Source organism: Aulonocara sp. 'chitande type north' Nkhata Bay, linkage group LG14 (genome assembly GCF_057382095.1).
Source record: "Aulonocara sp. 'chitande type north' Nkhata Bay isolate Kocher_YH1m ecotype deep benthic linkage group LG14, A_spYH_male_GT1.1, whole genome shotgun sequence".
Classification (NCBI taxonomy): Eukaryota; Metazoa; Chordata; class Actinopteri; order Cichliformes; family Cichlidae; genus Aulonocara; species Aulonocara sp. 'chitande type north' Nkhata Bay.
Window position 1 is genome coordinate 12,271,661 of NC_141357.1, and position 21,048 is coordinate 12,292,708.

At 40.3% G+C, this 21,048-nt stretch overlaps 1 protein-coding gene across 5 annotated transcripts in view; it reads left to right on the plus strand.

Moving 5' to 3' along the window:
• Positions 1-2,944: 2,944 nt before the first annotated feature.
• arap1 (ArfGAP with RhoGAP domain, ankyrin repeat and PH domain 1) overlaps positions 2,945-21,048 on the plus strand; it is a 60,863-nt gene continuing 42,759 nt past the window's right edge. For 3 of the 5 annotated variants that reach the window (XR_015124621.1, XM_086260991.1, XM_086260989.1), the window contains exons 1-2: positions 2,945-3,090; positions 16,306-17,394. Coding sequence is in view for 3 of the 5 variants with exons in the window: in XM_086260991.1 (XP_086117117.1) it covers positions 16,388-17,394 (1,007 nt within the window). In the remaining 2 variants the exon portion in view is untranslated. Of the gene's footprint in view, positions 3,091-14,006; positions 14,127-16,305; positions 17,395-18,495; positions 18,586-21,048 lie in introns of those variants that run through there. The other 2 variants (XM_086260990.1, XM_086260992.1) reach the window with 2 other exon arrangements.

Here is a 21,048-nt window from a genome sequence, read left to right on the forward strand (position 1 = left end):
CTGGTGATCCGAGTATTTTTTTCTCTGTGTTTGTGTGTCTGTTTGGTGCCGAACTCGCCTCGGGTTGGCGGCTGATGTCGCCTGCAGGTTTTCATAGTTGGAGTGATGCTGAAAGAATTTAAAGAATCACCACCCAATCAACTGGTGGCTCTGCTCCCATTCACACAATCTGCCGGGAGACGTGCACACAAAACCGATGTGCCGCGATTAGAAGGGGAGAAACACCACGTCACGCAGCCTGCACGCGCCGCGTCCAACGTTTGCATATTTGAAGCGTATGTGCGCGCTCACTGGCCCAGATCAGGATTAGGAATCCCCTCAATCTGTTGGCATGGCAACTCTGAAATCGACTCAGCACTAAAAAAGAGACGCAGAGTGACAGGAGCTCGCGTGTTACAGAGGAAGTGATTTGATTTATTGAAAGGTGTCCGCCCCCAATTTTCAGTCGTATGATTGGAGTAAAAGCATGTGCAAGAACACTGAAAATGCACCGTGGGTCCTTGTGATGAGCTAATTAAATGACAGAAGAAGGAGCTTGATATTACTCTTAGCACAGCAGCTGAGCAAACCATAGTGCCGCAGTGAGAGGAGCGAAGCGGTGAACTTTTTATGTAACACCGTGGCCGTGTTACTTGTGCATCTTCCTCTTTATCTGTTCCTTTTTTTTTTAAATACAACATCCGCCTCTGCATATGCATTGCCTAATAAAGTATGAATGATGGAGGAAAGTGTATATGAGAAATAGTCAGAGACACAATGTGTAAACAGCGCTTGTGCTCCTCCTTTTGTTTTGTGTTGTTTTTCATACAGCTGTATTGACTGTTTGCCCTTATGACCATCCATCCATCCTCGCAGTCTTAATGAGGCCTCTGGCACAGCCATCGACATTATATGCATGTGTGTGTCAGAGGAAAGGGCTGCATGTGCACAACTGCATGTCTCAGTGGCATCCCTGTATTGTCTTCCACCCCCCTCTGCAGCAGGAGGAGACGTTTAAGCAGCATGACGCCGGGCAACGTCTCCCTGTGTGTGCGTTTTCTGCATATGTGTCACACTGCCACCCCCACAGCAACCCGGCCCACCGGGGCTGATAGCCTGGTGATGACTCATCACCTCCCCACCCCCTCTTCAACTCCTCGCCATCGCTCGCTGTCTCTTCTATTCTCCCCTTCTCTCCTCCTCAATTTCTGCTCTTCTCTGCCCTGTTTCTCCTCTTCCCTTACCCCCCTCTTTCCTCCCTGTCATCTATCCTTTGATCTTCTCCTCATCCAGACTTCTTTTTTTTCTTTGAGCCTCCTCTGTGCGTCATTCTTTTCCCCATCCTCCTTCCCCTCTTCTCTTCTTCCTTTCCATCTCTGCTCTTCTTCCTTTGCTGCTCTTACCTCCACTCTTCTTATTTTCTCCTTCTCCTTAATCTCACCCATTTGTTCTCCTTCATTTGTTCCCATCCTATCCTGGTCTGCTCCCAGCTCACTCATTTATCACTTGTTTTTGCTGTTTTCTTCTCTTAACAACACTTACTATCTTTTTCTCCCCTGTTTGTCCCTGTTTCTTTCCATGTCCTATCCTCTGGCTAACCTTTCCAGTTAAGTCCCCCCCGCTGTATCCTTACCGTAGATCCTAATTGGAATGAGTAACAGGCTCCCACGTCAGTGACTTGTTGGCTCAGTCTGGCTCCTGAAGACTAAGATGTATTACCCTTTTTGCTCATCCACCCCCTGAGTGATGGGGCCTCTCCTATGACTCTCCCAGCACACTTAAACAACAAGTGACACACAGGCACAGAGAGATGCACACACACCTAGATAACAGTAGTATTAAAGGTTTGACAGAGCTTAACATGTGACCTTTTTTTGTTCACGTAACCTCCCAGCGTGATGTGTTTTGCTCATGGAGCCAACTGGGGCATCATGATTTATGATGAGAATGTAATGCCCCCCACCCTTATCTCGTGAATCTTGCTAAAAATGGAACCACTGGGATCATCTTTAATAATTTAAGCCTGAGTTAGATTCTCTTCCTGCTTTAAACATGGTTTCCTCTTTTCTATTTATAAGAAAATAAATGTTTAAGTTCAATATCTTATGTTGATTGGTTGCCCCCTGCTGGTTTGTCTGAGTTCTACAATTGTAGTTAAATTTTTTTTAAATCAAATCTGTTCAAATATATTTCTGTTTATAAACGCAGTAACCTATTTATATTTTATTCCTTCTTAGTTAAATTTACCCTTTTTAATTTTTCATATTTATTTCCTATCTTATTCATAGCCTTTTCCTTTTTTGTTTTCTTTAGGTCACGAGCAGTTGTCCAAGCATTTCACTACATATCGTACTGTGTATGACTGTGTACGTGACAAATAAAATTTGAATTTGAAATTTGAATTTATTTTTATAATATTAAACCCAGAAACACAACCTAGTGGAGCCGTACACTGGACAGAAACCTGTACAAATAAATATTACTTAAATATTACTGGTTATAATACTTGTCATTTGTTTATTTGGTATTTGTTTTGTTTGTTTATTGATGTCCCCCAACCCAGAAAAAAAGTATAATAAAAATACAGTGTAAAATTTTATTAGCAGTCCCATTGAGGGTTATGGGGATGGTTTTAGTTCTCCAAAACACGCCGACTTTAAGTAGAGTATTTGCAATAGCAGAAGTTAAAAAAATACCACTGCTGAGTCTTTTTTGGTATTGTGTGTAAAAAGTAAGCGGTGTATGGGGAACGTGGATGAAAACTAACTGGGTTGTCCAGTCTTTCTCGATGGTCACATGACGGTCTTACGGAAATTCTTCGACAGTAAAATTATCCGCGTTAAGGCAGAAAGGACAAAGGTGTAGCCTTCAAAGTAAAACAAACAGTCGGCTAAACTCGCCGCGGGTCTGTTTATTTTGAAAGGAAAGCACTTCCTTCACTTGCACGTAAGTGCGGATGCATGCGCGTAGCCGCTGTTGCTCTTCAACAGTGAGAAAAAAAATAAAGTGTTATTCGCTGTTCGGCGTCGCAGTTGTGTCTTCTAATCCCACCTCGAAGGCAAACCCACTCCTGGCGTGTCTCAGTGACACGGACACTGACGACTTGAAAGGGTAAGTGGATAACAGGAATTTAAAAACTATTTTTTCCTCCAGCACAAGTGAAACTTTCCTCGAGCCACTGCTTAGAGGAGAAACGTGAACTCAGCGCTTTTAAACGCACTCACTGTGAGGGGGTCCACACTAAAAAAAAAAAGGTTGCTGAGGTTATTTTTAGGCGCAGACTGTTAGTTCTGAATTTATTACTCAGCGACGCATGAACCTATTCTTTTTTCCAATGTGCTTCAGCGACTGTGTCCACTTCTGTCTTTAGAAGTAGACTAATTAATGAAGAAGAGTTTGGCTTAATGTGAACTCTTTAGCGGTTTTCCCAGACTGCTCTATTTTTTTTCTCTGGTAAAAGCGAACTTGCCTACGATGGGACTGTTAATCCCAGTGGAATTCATTATTTCTAATCTGGGCTCCATTACACGGATGGTTTTAAGATGAAATCAGTTGTTTATAGATGGAGTAACTGGTTCCCAGCTTGAGACGAAGGAAGCATCTATAGAAATTCTCAGAGCTGTGTACGTAATGGAGCAGGTGGATTTTTGTGACAGGTGATCATGCAGGCTTTAGTACAGCAGATCCCGTAGTTGCACAGTAGTTGCGGAAGATTTCTTAAACAGCTTATTTCTGCTTTTTTTTTTTCTCTCTCACAAACGGACAAGAGTCACCTTATGAACAGAAGTTCATAAGGTTTGATCAATAGTGAAACTGTAAACGTGTTGGCAGATAAGTTATTAAGAACTACAGACGTATGCTTTTCCTGTTCCTTTGAAATAATTTCCCTTTTGATACAAATGTGCTCCGTGTGATTTACATTGAAAGGTTAATAACATTTGGCTGTGGGTTCAGGGCTTTAAAATAGATTGCATTTTTGCATGACTGATTTGATCAGTAGACCCTTAAAGTTGGTGAATACAAATTTTTAAGTAGTTTTTTTTTCTTTCTTCTTTTTGTTTTGCTTTTTTCTTGCTGAGGAAGAAGTTCTTCAACCATGAAAAACGATGTTCCTCTTCGTTGTGGTTCACTAGATATGATTGTGCTGCAGAAGCCTCCTAGTTGCAAAACTGTAAAGTAAATAAAAGTCAGTCATTTTTATCACTGCCATATCAAAGATTGAGCAAGGCACTTCGTCTTACCATGGAAAGCGGATACCGATTTATCGCTCTGAAGGGCAAGCCAAAAAAAATCCACCCATTAAATGTCATTTTTTGCAGACTGGCAAAAATCGCTATCAGACAGTATCATGGCCCTACTTATTGGTCCTGCAGTGAAATGGGAAATGACTAAGTATGTGGCTGTCTGCTGAGCATCACATACTGTAATATTAAAAGATGCATATCAAGACGCAAATACACATCTGTCTGTCTCTATAAAATGTGCCTTCTATCACACAACGGGAAGTCTGGAATAAGCCACGGCTTGCAAATCATAGTCAGAAGTTTTAACTTGGCAAGATTTCTTTAGAGGAAACCGTTATTGGCACTTATGTCATGTTTGAGATGCAGTGTCGGTTAATATCTATCATCGTCTTTCTTTATCCACTTGTGTCATCAGCTTTTGTGCCTTTTTTTTCTCCTCTCTGTCTCACTCGCACACATGATTGTTTGCTTCTGAATAACCCTGAAACGAGGTGAGAGGACACTGACCTTAGCAGACAACTGAGCGTTTCATATTTTAAGGTTTTGAAAGTGTACAACAAACAGCTGTCTACACCGGACTGAAATTAGAAATCTGCAGCCTTAAATGAATCCCTCTAATTTCAGCCAAATTTTGGCTGGCAGTCCAAACAGTGCTGGGAGTCTGCTTTAGTCAAAGGAGCTGCTTGAATAAATGCAGTAGGCAGGAGAATTCACATTTACTGACTTGTTGTTGTGTTTTGTTTTGTTTTTATCAGAAGGCTGCTTAAAAATTACAGCTTCAGGTTTGATTTGATTTAAATGAAGGTTAGCCTAATAGCATCAGGAGACTCTTGTTCATGTTAACTAAAAAAAAAAAAAATCCCATCAGCTTAACTTTTGTTTCACTTCTTACTTTTTATCTGAGATCTTTATAAACTTAACAGTGAACTGCCTGAGTGTAGTGTAGTGACTACCTGACGAGCAAAAGATCCCCAGTCCTTGACTGGGAGGAGGCACAAATCCCTGAGAGGGGAGCTTCAACTTCGCCAATACAAATATGTGGATCCCTCTGCTGTGATGACCCCTGAGGGTTTAGTTTAGTTGTTTAGTTGCACCTCGTGAGGTAGAGCAGGTCCTCTATTATCAGGTAGCTCTCCGATTTATTTAGTCCCAGAGGAAATTATCTGAAAAATTTCCTCTGGGACTAAATACATTGTGTGTGAATGGGTGGATGACTGGATATGTAAAGCGCTTTGGGGTCCTTAGGGACTAGTAAAGCGCTATATAAATACAGGCCATTTACCATAAATACATTAATAATATGTTCTGATTCTGATGATTGATTCTGGATTCATCAGAGTATGAATGTGTGTGAATGTTAGATAGGAAGCACTTAGATATAGAAAAACATGCTTGTGTGAATAGGTGTAATTGGGTGAATGAGCCATGTTGTATAAAGTGCTTGAGCAGAAAATTGCTATATAAGAACCAGTCCATTTACTATTTACCATTTTCGACAGGCCTTAATCATTTGGCTAAACGTGCCTGGGTCGAGTCTACACATTGCGCAGTTTTTATCTTTTCCTGTTGTCAAACAGTGCGTGTGATTTTTACATAGTGGCGGCCTGTGTCTTACACACACTGATGATTTAATTTGGATTGTGCTTTACTTCAGATAACTTTGGTGCAATTCTTAGGCTAAATATAATAGTTTGGTTAGGTTGGGTTGCTGTGGGAAACCTTCTGAAATGTTGCAGCCCTGGGAGTAAGGGGTAAGTGTGTGTGTGTGCATGTGTGCGTGCACACATAAGGTTATTCACTAGAGGACATTGTTAAGATGCATTGCTGTGCTGGCTGCACTGAGTCACTATTCAGTCCTAATTGAAAGTGGGCTGAAAGCAGCAGTGTGTCTGGTGATGGGTATCTGACTCATGTCTCTTGTATATGCTGTGTTTTTCAGCAGCTCCTATAAGGACGACATCCGTCTAAAACTCTGGAGATTAAATGAAGAGTTAAGGCAGTGCAAATCGTTAAAAGCTGGTATATTGAGCAGCAGCCGTAGAGCAAGCAGCTTCATTCTTTACCACCTGATCTGAAAGATCAGACAGTGTTACAGTGAGAAATTCATTATGGACTTAGTCATTAAGTCCATTAAGGCGAATGCAGATTTGCTCCATGTTAACTGCATGTATTGTATTGTATTATGTTTTTGAGTTAGATCTCACTGTAGATTGTAGGGACTTTAAAAAAAAAAAGTAATCTTGGCCTGTTCTCCACAGACTTGCTTTTCAGTCTTAATCTAGGAAACAAAGGAAGAGGAAGAGAGAAGGAAACTATGAGTCCCAAAGGACATTGACCAGCATCTAATGGTTACTCTTGTATAATATGTTTCTCATTAGTTTTTGTTTTTAGTACACCAAATTGGACACGTTCTATATTTCTCAAACACATCGTGGACATTTCTGTACTGATGTACATGGATACTGTGGCTAACAGTAATGATACTTTGCGTTATGGCCTTTTTCCATACACAGTATGAGTAGAAAGGAATAGAAGTTTTGAAGTTGTACTGATTGTACTGGTTTTGTAGACAAAGGAATATGATATTTGGATTGTATATCGATCTGATCTTGACTAGTGTGATGGTGACAACAGCTTATCTATTGAACCATCTATTTAATTCAGTCCTCTGCTGGGTAAGCCAAAAGTCATCAGTAGTTATTAATAGGTAATCTGATCTTGCATTGAGAAAACTAACAGGTGGTATTTCAGAGTAACAGTACCAGCAGCTTTATTTTAATCTTTGCCCTACTGTAGTTTGTGGCTTTACTGTGGTCAACTGGCTCAACTGAAGCGTTCAGATGACTTTGTTTTCTTTTTTGACAGCTCCTTTCGCTCTGTGGCTCTGTCTCGTAGGTTCTAACAGTTGTATCACTTATTGGGAGTTTTCATTGCACTCACTGTAGCATAGTGTCTGTTGATCAACTCGATTGATAGAATTTCACTTCACCTCTTTCTTGTCAGTTTCAGTCCACATGCGATACAAATGTGTATGTGTGTGTGTAGTTGTATTATCAGTAAGACTGAAAGCAGAAAAAGGAGAAACTGGGACAACTTTAGTAGTGATTTTAAGCTGAAATGAGACTAGAGCAAAAAAATATGATAAACAGAAAATATTTGATGTTGACCTGTATGCTTCGGTGACGAATGTAGCTCATTCATTAAATGCTGGCATCAGATCTGTGCTCAACATCTGCAGGTACCCTAAGACAGGGCACTGCTAACTTAACAAAAGTAGGAAAAAATGGATTGATGCATTGCTACTAATTGTATCAACTGATGTTATCCATTTGGAGCGATAGCTCCTCACCACCATGTAATCCCCATAAGTGCCTTTGAAATAAAGTGACAGTTAAATGCTGTTAAGGTATGCTTTGGTTGGGCTGTTTGGCTGTAATTCAGCAGAGTTGTTAATGCTCATGCCAGGACCAGCTGTCCTGCTACCAGATGTTTGGGGTTGGCCTGTATCTTTGGGTTTAGAAGAATTCCCACTTGTTGGAAGGCTTTTGTTGTTGGCAGGCTTAGGAAGTGTCAGCTTGACCCCGTCGACTCTTCTCTCTGTTCCTCCTATGCTACTCTGCCCACCCCTTCAGGATAACACGAACAGTTACACAGGAGACTGACTTTTGGTAAATTCTGGATTTTTTTTAAATTAAAATTTTGGTAAGTTCAGGAATTATACAAATACCAACTCTGTTAATAGTCTTCAGCATTATTAGAAAACATTTCCTTTTGACCCCTGAGAAAAATGGCATAAAAGAAATTGTGACTTGTGTAACACCAAACCAAAGTGTAGTGGTTTAAGAGTGATCATCTAGATTGTAATACATCCCTAATTTGTAAACACCACCAGTGGGTTGAAATAACATTACTTCATAGTATGCCACATATCAGGTCATCATAATCTGGTATCCTTTGCACCTTAAAAAACTGCTTAACATTATTCATAACACAACCATTGCCTGTATGTCAGATATACATTTACGTATATGTTTGCTTCCACGTTATGGGGATTTAATCTGTTGTGATTGCATATGTCCACTTAAATAGTTTAAAATTTACAACATGACCATATTGCAGGGGTCCGTGTGTTGATGTGATGGTATTGCTGATTACATCATTGTTTGCTTAGTTCATGGTCCAGATTTTGACCAACAGTCATTTTGAATATCTGTGAAATATACTGATATTTATCAGTATCACTATTTAAAATATTTAGTTTGTTCAAAAAGTTTGTGTCAAGTCCAAGTTTATTTCTATAGTACATTTTAAACAGCCTCAAAGTGCCATACAAGTTATACAAAATATACACATAAATGTAACAACACTGAATCAGCAATAAATGTACACTAAAACTCAAAAGAAGCAAGTAAGACTGCGTTTGCATAATAAAAGCTAGGATACTCTGCTCAACTAGACCTGAAAGCAAGAGAGTGGGCAGCTCTTATGTAAAGAGGTAAGTTGTTCCAAAAATTAGATCCTTTTCAGGGATTGTTCCCATCGCCTCTGCTTTTAAGCCTGGATCTTGTCCAAGAAGAGCTGGTTCATAGACGCCAGTGGCTGGTAGAATTGTAGGGTTTCAAAAGTTCTGTAAAGTAAGTGGGTGCCAAACCACTGAGATGCTAAAAAACAAGCAATACAATTTTAAACTGGACCCTGAAATTGACTGAAAGCCATTGCAAGAAGGCCAGTAGAGGTGTAACGTCATCACAACGTTTCTTTCCGGTCAAATCTCAAGCTGCTGCTCCGAAACTTGCAAGTAGGACTCAAAGCAGGGCTCGCAAAAGTCCCTGGTAGCCCAGACACTCTTCAGTTTTTGGTAGCCCAAAATAAATTTAAGTAGCCTGAAAAAAAGGACAATTTTTTTGATTGACTTAAAAAAAAGAGTTAAAACACAAATTACAACAACTGTATAAAAATTACAATCATTAACTCAAATATTTTGTTCTAATTGAACAGAAGTTTCTATGAATTTGTAAGAACTGTGTAGAACATGAATCAGTCTGTGTCAGATCCTGAATCTGAAATTTCCACTGAAGTCAAGGGTAAGAGGAAAGTGGAACCAAGATCTAGGCCATTTGCTTTGTTTGCAAAGACTGCTATATTTTGCCAAAGGTAGTTCACTCTTTGCAACATAGCACGCTGTTCTAAACAGCTTTTCTTCTGCGTTTCTTCTGGACTTCTTGTTGTGCTTGGTTTATTTTTGGTATGTTTTTTGCAATTGGCGTTTGTTCTGGGAAAGATACTGCAGACTGAGCAATAATGCATTTCTCATGGGTTCTAATGGGGTCTTTCTTAAAATTACTGGTCCCAGTAACAAAGGTGCTTGTCGACTCAGAAATCGAGGGAAACTCAAGACACACCCGGCAGAACATCATGTTATTTAGCTCGTCATATTCATATTCCATGAAACCAAAAAAGCTGCGCTTTTGTTTTTGCCTCATAGTCTGATTTGTCATAACTTTAACGTTTTGTGATCAGCTTTTCTTTGGCTGTCCCTTCTTCACCCTGACCTGTCTTATTTAGCTGAGCAGAACTAAAATACCTGCGTAAATCCATCTGCTTTTACACACACACTTGCATAATGATCAAATTCAAATTCAAATTTTATTTGTCACACACACACAACCATACACAGTATGACATGGGGGTGAAATGCTTGTAGCTGTACAATGCCCGACCATTAAATGACAGAAGAAAAGTTTTACAATATTTACAATTTACTACAAAAATTTACAAATTAACTTAGGAATTTACAGTAAAGAATGTGCAAATAGCAGAAGAGATTATAAAGATAAGGATTATAAATTATAGGAATTATAGGATTATAGGAAATGTGTGGTGGTGCGTGTGGTGACGTGTGTGAGAGTCCAGTCTTATAGTGACGTGTTTGGGAGAGTCCAGTCCTACACCTGGTTCAGGGCCCGAATAGCCTGGGGGAAGAAGCTCCTCCTCATTCTCTCTGTTTTGGCCTTAAGGGAGTGGAAGCACTTCCCAGACCTCAACAGTGAGAAGAGTCCATTGTTGGGATGGGAGAGGTCCATCATAATCTTCCTAGCTTTGGACTTGCACCGCTTGGTGTAGATGGACAGCAGGTCAGGGAGCTCTGATTGAATGATGCGTTCTGCCAAGCGCACCACCCTTTGCAGATCTCGTCTGTCCTGCTTGGTGATCAGTGATTCTCTGTGCAATCAACCTCTATCACATGTTTAAGCTTGCTTCACTTGACACGTTTGAATAGTAAGATAAGCTACTGAGTGATAAGACGATGTCAGAGGAATTGGTGCGCAATTAATCTGTCGCTCACCAATCAGTAGCTGCCGCTCTCTATTCACAGTTTGCGTGATCGCAAAGTGAAAGTGAAGCAAAAAACAAGCACAAATTCAAACGCGATTTCAATATGTCACATGTTGACAGTGGCTCATCGATGCCAATGACATAATTGCCTAGCTATGTTTGCCAAAGAATGCAAAAGCATTGACATACTTTTTCTTTCTATGATAGCCCGACGGGCAGGGCTGAGATGAATTTTTGTAGCCCGACCGGAAAAATCGCTAGCCCCGGGACGTCGGGCTAGCGATTTTGCTAGCCCTGCAAAGGCATGCTGGATTATACTTCTCAAATGATGTCTTCTGTGTAGGCAGTAGGGCTGGAGTAAAGCTGTGAAAAAGCTATGTGTTTCTGTGGTTTACCCAAGCCTATAGATTACACTCGCAGCAGCAAATGACAAAAATATGTGTGGCAGTTCATTTGAATTGCAATTGTAAACAGGTGATTGAATTCACCATCACTTAAATGCAGATTTAACACGTACACATTTCAGTGTAAAACTCACTTCTCGTTCTTTTCTAACGGGGTGAGGTCACGTGTTGCACTGTGGAACTGTACAACTTTGCAAGTGCAGTTATCAGCCAGTCAAATGTTGCTCTTTGAAATGCTTTAGTACTGCCACTCGCTGATCAAAATTGATTATGAAAATACTCCAAGAGAGCTCCTTCTGTTGTTCTACATCAAAATGAAGGAGAAGACGATTGTAAGTAATCTGCCCTATTGTTTATGAATAAAGTTAAATACATTCAGCAAGCCTGGCCGGTACTAATGGCTAATCGAAGCTTGATTAGCTTGCTTTGTGATTTATTAGTTGCTCTTGGTTTCATGATCACGCCAGCAAAGATCACGCATGTAAAATGTTGAAGCAATCTGTAAAGTCATTGTTCCAAAAGCTGAGCTGTGATGAAGCAAGCATTGAGAAGACAAGTTTACACTATATTTATTTTGAATACATTTGCAATGAAATGAAAAATACAGAGGGATACATGAATGTGCTTCGGGTGTTTTAGTATGCACCTTCAAAAACGCTCACATAAAACCGGAACGGCCGAGGCTAGAAATGTGGACGACTAGTCAACTAAACGTCAAACAGTTGCTGCCCCATGCTAGTCAGCTCACAAAATACTGGTGGGTTAAACATCTTATTCTTATTTTAGTAATGCACTAAACGGTTAATGGTTCAGAGATATTACGACACCCCCAGTCACTGTCTGCGGCTGCAGTCCAACAGACGTCAGCAACATTTAAAACACGATCTGAGTAATGAGGATTAATTAAGCTCCTAGGATCACATGTAGTATTTTGGGGATTTCTGTCTTTTAGACTAGGAGTCTAGTCTAACTTTATTTTCTCTTATTTAAATGACTTGCAGATTATATGCTAGGCTCAGTGAATGTGATTCTAGTCCATGCTGGGGAATGTAGTGGTGGATACAGCAAGGTTTATGCTTTTCTAGACTGTGTTGTTACACGTTCAGCAGTATGAGCATGTAAGTGAAATATTTAGTCTTCGAATTAGAACAAAGACTCTCCTCACTTTTTAAAAACTAGCACAAGACGTGCAATATAAAAAGCTTGTTTCTTAGTTTAGGACCAGTGAAGTGTTAAGAGTAAAAAACAACACAGCAGTTGTTGTGGCTTTTTAAAAACCACATGACTCATAGTGTGACAACTGGCCATACAATGGTAGTCTTTGCATTTTCTTTTTTAAACTGTGTGGCATACTGTACGCAGCCCTGCCACACTATTTATGTGGTGTGTTTACAAGTACAACAGAGGGGTGGTAATGTGTTTTATGTGTCACCAACATTGTTGCTAAGAGGCCTTTAAAGTCTTTTAATAAGCGATAAAGTTCAGTAGACATCGCTTTGTCTCATAAATCAGTATTATATACTTAAAAACTGCAGATTCAGACAGTGGATGAGGTTAAATTTGATGCCAACCAGCACTGTGCTGAGTGCGGACAGTGGAGCACCCTGGGTGTCTCTGTGTGTTGGATTAATGGTGAGATTGAGGCGCCCCTCACACAGAGACGCACCTACGCACAATATCATTAGGTGAGCACTTGTTTTAGAGTGTGTGAACAGGCTCCAACAGTGGGCCTTGACCATGTTTTTCCTTCCTGCTTGTCAGTATGTGCGTGTACTTGCCTAGGCAACAAAATGCCCCATTGTGGAGAGCACAGAGACCCTGTTATTGGCAGCTCTCTGAGTGGGAGGGAGGGGGAGATGAACGGAGAGGCAGATGAATTGAATTCAAATTGCTGACTGGAAACTGAAGGAAAAAAAAAAAGAGATAAATAAAAAGGAGAGGCATAGAGAATAGGAAAAAGGAAGTCGGGGGTGATAATCAACCTGAATTTGCAGAATTAAGGAGGAACCTGATATTTTCTGTGTTCACGCACACTCTTTGTCAGTCTTTTCAGCAGTTAAAATAACACATTAGCAGTTTTGTGAATATTCTGTTTTGGTGTCAAATTAAAGATCACAGTCAGGTTCATCTTTCTGATTATAGTACAGCAATAGGTTCAGGTATGTTTAGACTAGTGAACTGCAAACACAGGAAGCATTTATCAAAGTTCATAAGTATTTTGCTTAGAACAGCTTTAAGTCTTAATGGCTTAAATTTTGAGGTTTTGGTCCATATTTACATGATAGGATCAAACAGTTGTTGCTGATTTGCTGGCTGCAAATTCATTTTGAGATTCTTCTGTTCCACCACATCCCAAACGTGCTCTATTGGAGTGAGAGCCAGTGACTGTGGATGCCATTTTTGAGTACAGTGAGCTCATCGTCATGTTTAAGAAACCAGTTTGAGATGATGCAAATGTTGTGTTATCTTGCTGTAAGCAGCCACCGGAAGATGGGTACACTGCAGTCATAAAGGGATGGACATGGCCAGCAACAATACTCAGATAGGCTGTGGTGTTAAAATAATGCTCAGTCAGTACTAAGGAGCAAGCTACCTCCATGCCTAAATGCACTGAGTTGCTGCCATGTGATTGGCTTATTTGCATTAATGAGCGTTTGAACAGTTGTACCCAATAAAGTGGCAGGTGAGTGTCGGTTGAATAGCAACCTAATTAAAATTGCCTTCAAGATGCAGACAGACTTAGAACAGCTGACAAAGTAATGCTTTTTAGGTTGAGATGCACAAACTGATATCAGCTGACAGAAGCTAAGCGTTTCATGATGTGATGCATGGGCACAATACTCAAGATTACATATTTCAGCAGTATTGTTTCACTTCTCTACTTTACATCTGCTTTTACCTTTTTCATGTCTTGATTAGTGCAACGGAGCCACTATTGAGGGGCTACAGATGTTTATTGAGTTAAACAGGCACAACTGTGAATGATAGCGTTAAGCTTAACTGCAGTGTTCATGTTTACCACTTATTGTGGTTTTCCCTGCAGACACTCACACAGATGCCCAGATGCAGCCAATCATGGGCTTCTCTGCAACAAAGTGCTGATTTAAGATGGTGAAAGATGCTAACACTTGCTGCTCACTTGTTAGACACTTCGCTCAGTTTGGTGAGTAACGCCTCTGTGAAGGGGCTGAAGACCAATCAGACTGTTTTTCATTGGGCTGTTTTTTGAGTTCCTCAATTCAAAAATGGGAAGCATTTTGATTGGAGAGAAGAGAGCAAGATTCACACCGTCTGTACGCTGTGCTCTGAGTTGTTAGAGGAAACTTTGGACAGGAAATGAAATGCATCACATTGGCAGCCGGTACACTGTCTTTTATCACACTGGGCTGGTGACTATGACTTCACTCAACCTTAACAACTCTCATGTCTAATCACCAAACCGAATCAGGTTTATATAATGCTTTAAATATTTTCTCTTTTGCATGTTCTGTTGCTAGTCAGTGAGCTGAAGTGTTTGTTAATCATGCTTAGGTGTGTATCTTTAAATTTTAAACTTGTCAGTAAAAAAACAAAAAACTAAACAGTTTCTATCAAAGGAAAACTCATAACCATCTTGACATGATGTTACATCTTCTGATGGCCTTCACTAATTATTGATGGATCAGACCAAGTTAATGAGCGAACCCTCCCTTTAGTTTAAACTCAAAGACACACCTGTTAAGTTTTGCGACCGGACGTTTCACAACCTGTCCATAGTTTGACTGCCCACCAATATACCCACAACAGCCCTTGTGGTCATGGAAGTAATAGAAATTCTAGTTTGGTGTAGTCCTACTCTATTTATTTTCTGATATCCGCCGTGTGATACTTGCATGCAAACTTGTGACGAGGAAAAGTTCTTACCGTAAATATCATATAATTTGTGCAAGTCAAATGTTTTTAGTCTTATTAAACATATTTTCTTGTTATGTGAGATTTGGAGAATAAAGTATAAACTTTTTTCTTTTTGAATAGTATATTTTCAGTCAGGCATGTTTTTGTTTTTTAGTGAGCTGAACAGAAAAGAGGTTAAACTCATCCACGCATATTTTATTTTTTCTTGTGATTGTATCAAGTGAAATATAGTTTTGTGTGCGGAGGAAAGACTGTGTTTGCGGCTCTTAATGGGAAATCGACAGCTTCCCCTGTGGTCACAAGTAAGAGGCAGGAAGATAAAAGGCAGAGTGACTGCAGAAGGTTTTTGACTATCGATTTAGAAAAGCTTGTACCTTCCCACGTTATAGAACAGTCAAGAAGAACTATTGGAAATATTTTTACGCTCACTGAAGTTGTGCATCGGTATAGTCTTTATTGAGCTATTGATTGTGGTTGTTACGTTTTTGTGCCGTGTGAGTGCTGGTAGATGACATCTACTGTTAATCAAAGCCTAACATTTTCCCAGATTTGCGTAGAAGCTGTTCTTGAACATTTTGAATACAGACACAAAGTGCCATATCTATATTATCATAAAAATCATCCTCAAAACTAGTTAATTTATTCCAAATAAGTCAGTTTTACTTTACTCCAAAACATTAGGGTTAGTGTTTAGGCCTTGGGTCATCACCGGTGATGAAAAAATAAAACTTACGGTAATACCTTGATGACAGTGCTATGAGGAATTTTAGTGGTTTGCAGGAAGCTGAACATGACTGAAAGGCTTACGGAGAATTTAGAGACATGCTTTCTGTGCTAATACTCATTGTGCCACTTACACTTCCTCCCTTAGTAGTCTGTTGCGATAGTGCAACAAAACTGACTAGTTTAGAAACTTAAAGAAAACATGTTTAGGCAGAGAAATGCAGACTTAAGGGGCAGTTTCTTCTACTTTGTGTTCAACCTTTTTATACACACACATGTCATTGGACTAATGTGACACCACTTATAAGAATGACTGAACTACTGTTGAATTTTACTGTTGTGGCGACTCAACTTCCTCTTCTACCTGGGAAAGAAACATCCACCACATGTTGCATATAACTTTTCTGCAGTTGTTTAGACACTTAATAAAAATAGCAACTTCTTGAATTATGGCTATGATTGCACTATTCATTACTGATCACGATTTATCTTTAGAACCACACATATTAATTCAGGCTGACATATTTCCCGAGACAGGATTTGCCGCATTCATACTTGCATGACACACACAGACAAACTAAAATAACACAAACCACAAACTAAAAAAAGGTTTTCAGGAAATCATTTAAAAAAAATGTCATTGCTTTGGAGAGTTTTTGTTTTAATTTTTGCTTGTTCCTTGATGGGATGCATTGACACGTCTCCTTGTTCTGTCTCTTCTGCAGGTTGTGTAACCATGATCTGATGCATTAAGGTCTGCATTTTCTCTGTGGACTCTCACGAGCAGCACATACAAACACATCAGCAATGTCTCAGTCTGAATCCTGTGCCAATGTGGGGGAGTGGCTGGGCGTACTTCGCCTGGAGCAGTATTCCGATGCATTTCAGAGTGCCGGATATGCAACATTACAACAATGTCGCAGCCTCACACCAGAGCAACTGGAATGCATTGGTATCACCCTGCCAGGTCACCAGAGGCGCATCTTGGCAAGTCTGAACAAAACACATGGGAATCATGACGCTCACACCATCGGACCGTTTGAGAGATCAGAGGAAATGGGACAAGCTGAATTTCTGGGGGGAGATAGACCATTGCCTGTCCCACCATGTGAAAAATCTCTCCTTCAGGACAATGTGAAGCAAGATGGAGAGACTTTGAGACCTACACCTAGGAAACGAGAAACGCCAGTCCCCAGAGAAAGACAAGTATCCAGAATGCAGGAGAGCAGCGGTGAAGGAGAGAAGCCAGTTCCTGGGAAAAGACAGATGGTACCTAGAAATGACGGGGAGAAAGAGAGGGATGGAGGGATAGATAGAGAGAGGAAGAAACCTGTGCCAAAAGAAAGGACTAAGTTTCGCTCTACTACTCCAGACAACTTGGACCCTAGCCCCCCTCCAGCTTTGGACACTTCTTTGCCCCCTGTTCCCCCCCGAAGCACACCAAACTGCCCTCCACAGCCCTTCACCTTACCCCCTGTTCAAACCTCTGGCTCCCCTAAACTGGAAAGACGAGAGGTCAGGGCTCCAGCTTTACAATGCCGATCTGTGTCCCCCAGTTCCACATTTACACCCCCCCAACCACCATCCCACCCTCCAGACCTCCCTTCTACTGCAAATAGGCCTCAGACATTAGCCATTCAGCCGAATGCCCAATACCTAACTGTCGATGGAGGAAGAAAATCTTCACCTGTTTCTCCCATCCACTCCCCTTGCAGTAGAAGTATTCCACCTCTTCCTCCAAAGGCAGGAATAGCATCTAAAGGCCCCCCACCAATCCCTCAACGGTTTCCTGTTCAGTCTCCCAGAACTCACAGGTAAGGCTCCATTTGAATGCAGATGCCTCATTTTGCAAAAAGATGCACATTAACCACTGAGTTTATTACAGGTAAAAAAAGATGAGCCTAAAAATATGATAAATCCCACAGGCTAGCGCTTGCTAGCTGTCTCCCTCACAAACATAAACACACATGCTCTCACCACCATTATCTGTATTACCACTGTTAACTATGTGTTTTGATAAGTGATCAAAAACCCTCTCAAATGTTACCAGTGGATTGTGGCGCCATCTACAGGCCAAGCTTGAAAAGTGCATCTCTTGTGTACTTTACCATGATGATACACAAAATGTTACTGGGGACTTTTGAACACTTCCTGAAAGTAAAATTAGACACTTCCTGAAACTGAAGGGTCGCAGCACACTTGACTGGACAAAGTTCTGTGGCCTTCTGAATACGGAAATACGTCGACAAGGCTTCATCTGAACAAACTGCAACCCCTGTGTGAAACTGTAGTCTATTTTAAAGTTGCTCTTAACTTACTACTGAGCCCTTTCTGGTTAGTGTTTGTTTTTTTCAAAGGTTCTGTGGTAAGCGTTTCTGCCCTTATGAGTTAAAGTTTTGCGCAGGGAGTGTTGTTTGGCAGTTTCTTCATAGTCATTTTTACATTGATGTGTTTGCAAAAGTGTGAATTTCCAATTAGCACACTGAAGGCCACACATTTCCCCTTAAGCAGCAGAATTTTCAGCTGCTTTCACTGATGATACTTTGGCAGTAATATGTTATATCTCAGTTTGTGTAAATCCTTCTGAAATCACACCGGCTGAACAGCTTTTTTTCTCCCTTTTTGCTGTATTGCTTTAATGAAAGGAAACCAAAGCTTTGACTCCAGTACATTTATTATGAGCAATACAAGTATGTTTAAAAAGGAAACTGGCTTTTACAGGGAGGAAGCCACGGTTGAGGGCACATAAGCAGTAAAAAAAACTGTGACAGACATGGAGGGGAAAGACGGTGAGGATTAAAGGCAGAGAGCACAGCTACACTGTGATGCATTACCAGGAACTACTGTCTGAGTTTTTGTAGCCTTGAATATTCACACACTGTTGTTGCTGCATTGCCTCCTCCCCCTTTTGGTTAACTAGTTTCCTCCTGCTTTGTGAAGAGTTTGTGAAGAGTTTGTGTTTGTATCATCATGGAAGAGGAATCCTTTTGAGCATGTCAGGACAGGTAACATTTATATAAATCATATCTGTATCCTGTCTATGCTTATTTTTAGCATTCACTCTCTCTTTCCCCCGTCGACACTCTTCTTGCTGTGGGTTTCAAAACAAGCAAGCCTTCCTTTTTCTTTTCTATAGTTTGCTTCATCTTTTCTGCTGTGTTGGTGATGTTAGTGACACTTCTGTTGCACCTACTCCATGAATTTGTTTTACCTTCACAAGAATAAGGCTGGTTACAATTGCAGTGATACTGGATGAGACCCTTCTCTTGTCCTGGGGCGATAGATGTGCTTTGGAAACTCAAACTACTGTTATGTTATCTGTATGTCTTTCAAGAAATCAAGTAAGGCAAGTTTAAGATGGTATTCTGGAGAGGCATTCATGGCATGTTTAGCGGTCAGGTGTATTTCTAAGACAAAAACTATGTTCTTAGCTTTGCTGTTTTTCACTTTCAAAAGTGACATAGTAACTGTTTTCTTCAGACATAAGCTATGAAGTATCTGAAATGCTAAGTCTAGCTTGCATTAAAGACCACAGTAACTGTGCTGTTAACACATATGTTAGCTTAGTGTCAGCACCACGACTTAAACTGCACTGTAGTCATTTTTGTCACAAGAATAATTCTGCAATGCCTAAATAAGTTAAGAGCTATGCAGTGTGGGAGGACAAAGGAGCAGTCGTTGTTTCTTCAGCCAACTGTCATATGTGAGCTAGCCGAGTCGTTAAATATAGAATCCAAGCTAGCAAAACCCCTCTCAGCACTCTTCCTCTGAGAAAAAGGAGGAACTGTGTCAATAAGGCAGTTTCCCGTCATTGTGAGGCTTTTGCATGTTTTTTTCTGGGGTTTTTTTGAACTGAGGTATTTTAATAATTTCAAAGATAGTTCTTGTATACAGTCTTTAAAGTTGAATGTTTAGTATGAGTCTAGTTACTTGATAAAATTCTACTTTGAACCTGCTGCCAAGTGCATGAAGTGTGTACTAATTTGTCCACAGGCACTGCTTCCTACATAAATGATACATGAATGGTATTTTTTTTAAGTCAACAGCTCAGCTAATGCAGATGTTAGAAGAGTGATCATACCTAATAAGCACTCAATTCCTGTGTTCATTCAGCCCAAGGGCAATTTGACTTGGTGGTTTTTCACAACATGTCAGTGTTGAATGCTCAACTGTCTGACTTTTAATGGGAGCCAGTAAACAGTAATATTAGGGGGTGTTTGTGACACTTTCAGAGTGTATTTATTTATTTTTTATGAAGTAAAGGTGATTTCCCCTCTCATACAGAGCTAATATTTGTGAGCTAATAATCTGAAGATTTGTTTTGCGGTCTTCATGTTTCATCTCACTGATCGTTTTTATGAGAACGAAATCCAAACACATAAAAAAAATATGAGGAATAAAGAGGAACTTTCACAATACTGGATAGACAGAAACCAGATGTGCATGTTCACTCCTGACTTACCATCAGCACAAAGTGACGTACATGCGCTGTTCGGTTAATGCGTTCATTTTGCAATCTTTGGCTTGGTGTGCATTCATGACTAACTCTTAAGGCCGCATAACTGACATACTATTTAGGAATGTGTATGTTTGGCATTTAAAAAAACAATTGCATGAGTAAATCGAACATGATCTGCGACAGTGTTTAATGAATCAGTGTGTGTAATTTCCCGTAATATCAGGTCTGAGCATGCGTGTATCTTGTGCATCTTTGGTGCAGAACAAGATGATATTTCAGCTAATATCAGTTATCATGCAGTTGAAAGGGCTCAGTGAGGGAAGTAAAGTACTGCTTGGTAGTGTTCACAATGAGGGTGAGTTTGTGTTAGATCTAGATATCATACGTGATAGTGTTAATAGGGCTGTCGTTCAAGTGAGGTTGTCTATACAAGAGGGCAAAACTATAATGGTGTCGGTGTTCACGCTTATCGATGGCGTTTGCAATCTTTCGCTGTCTTTGAGAGATATTTCTCAGGTTTCTTTGTGGAAATATTTTGCCTTTGTGCAATTAGTGAGTCTGTGGTAGAACCATATATGGTGTAAAAGATGGACCTAGCCACCATGACATTAGCCACTGGTTTTGGACTCTACATTTTGAAGCTTTTTAAAATCAGACTCTGACTTAAGTCGTGGGTGTCAAACTCCAGTCCTCGAGGGGCAGTGTCTTGAAACTTTTACATGTGTCCCTGTTGTAACACACCTAAATAAAATTATTAGGTCATTAGCAACAGTTGACTGCATGCTGTGGTGGCAGTTCAACCCTTTGATTCATGTTACAGCAGAGAGAATGACCATGGTGCAATAAAAGTACTTTTAGAAGTACATTTTTCCCAAACACTTACACTGTAAATTTACTTGAGTAGGGTTGGGGTTTGCCACCTCAGCATGCAGTCAAGTTCCATCCACCCCTGGTTTAAGTGGATGAGAGAGAGGAAGGGCGGCTCTGACAGTGACAGTTTGGTGTCAGC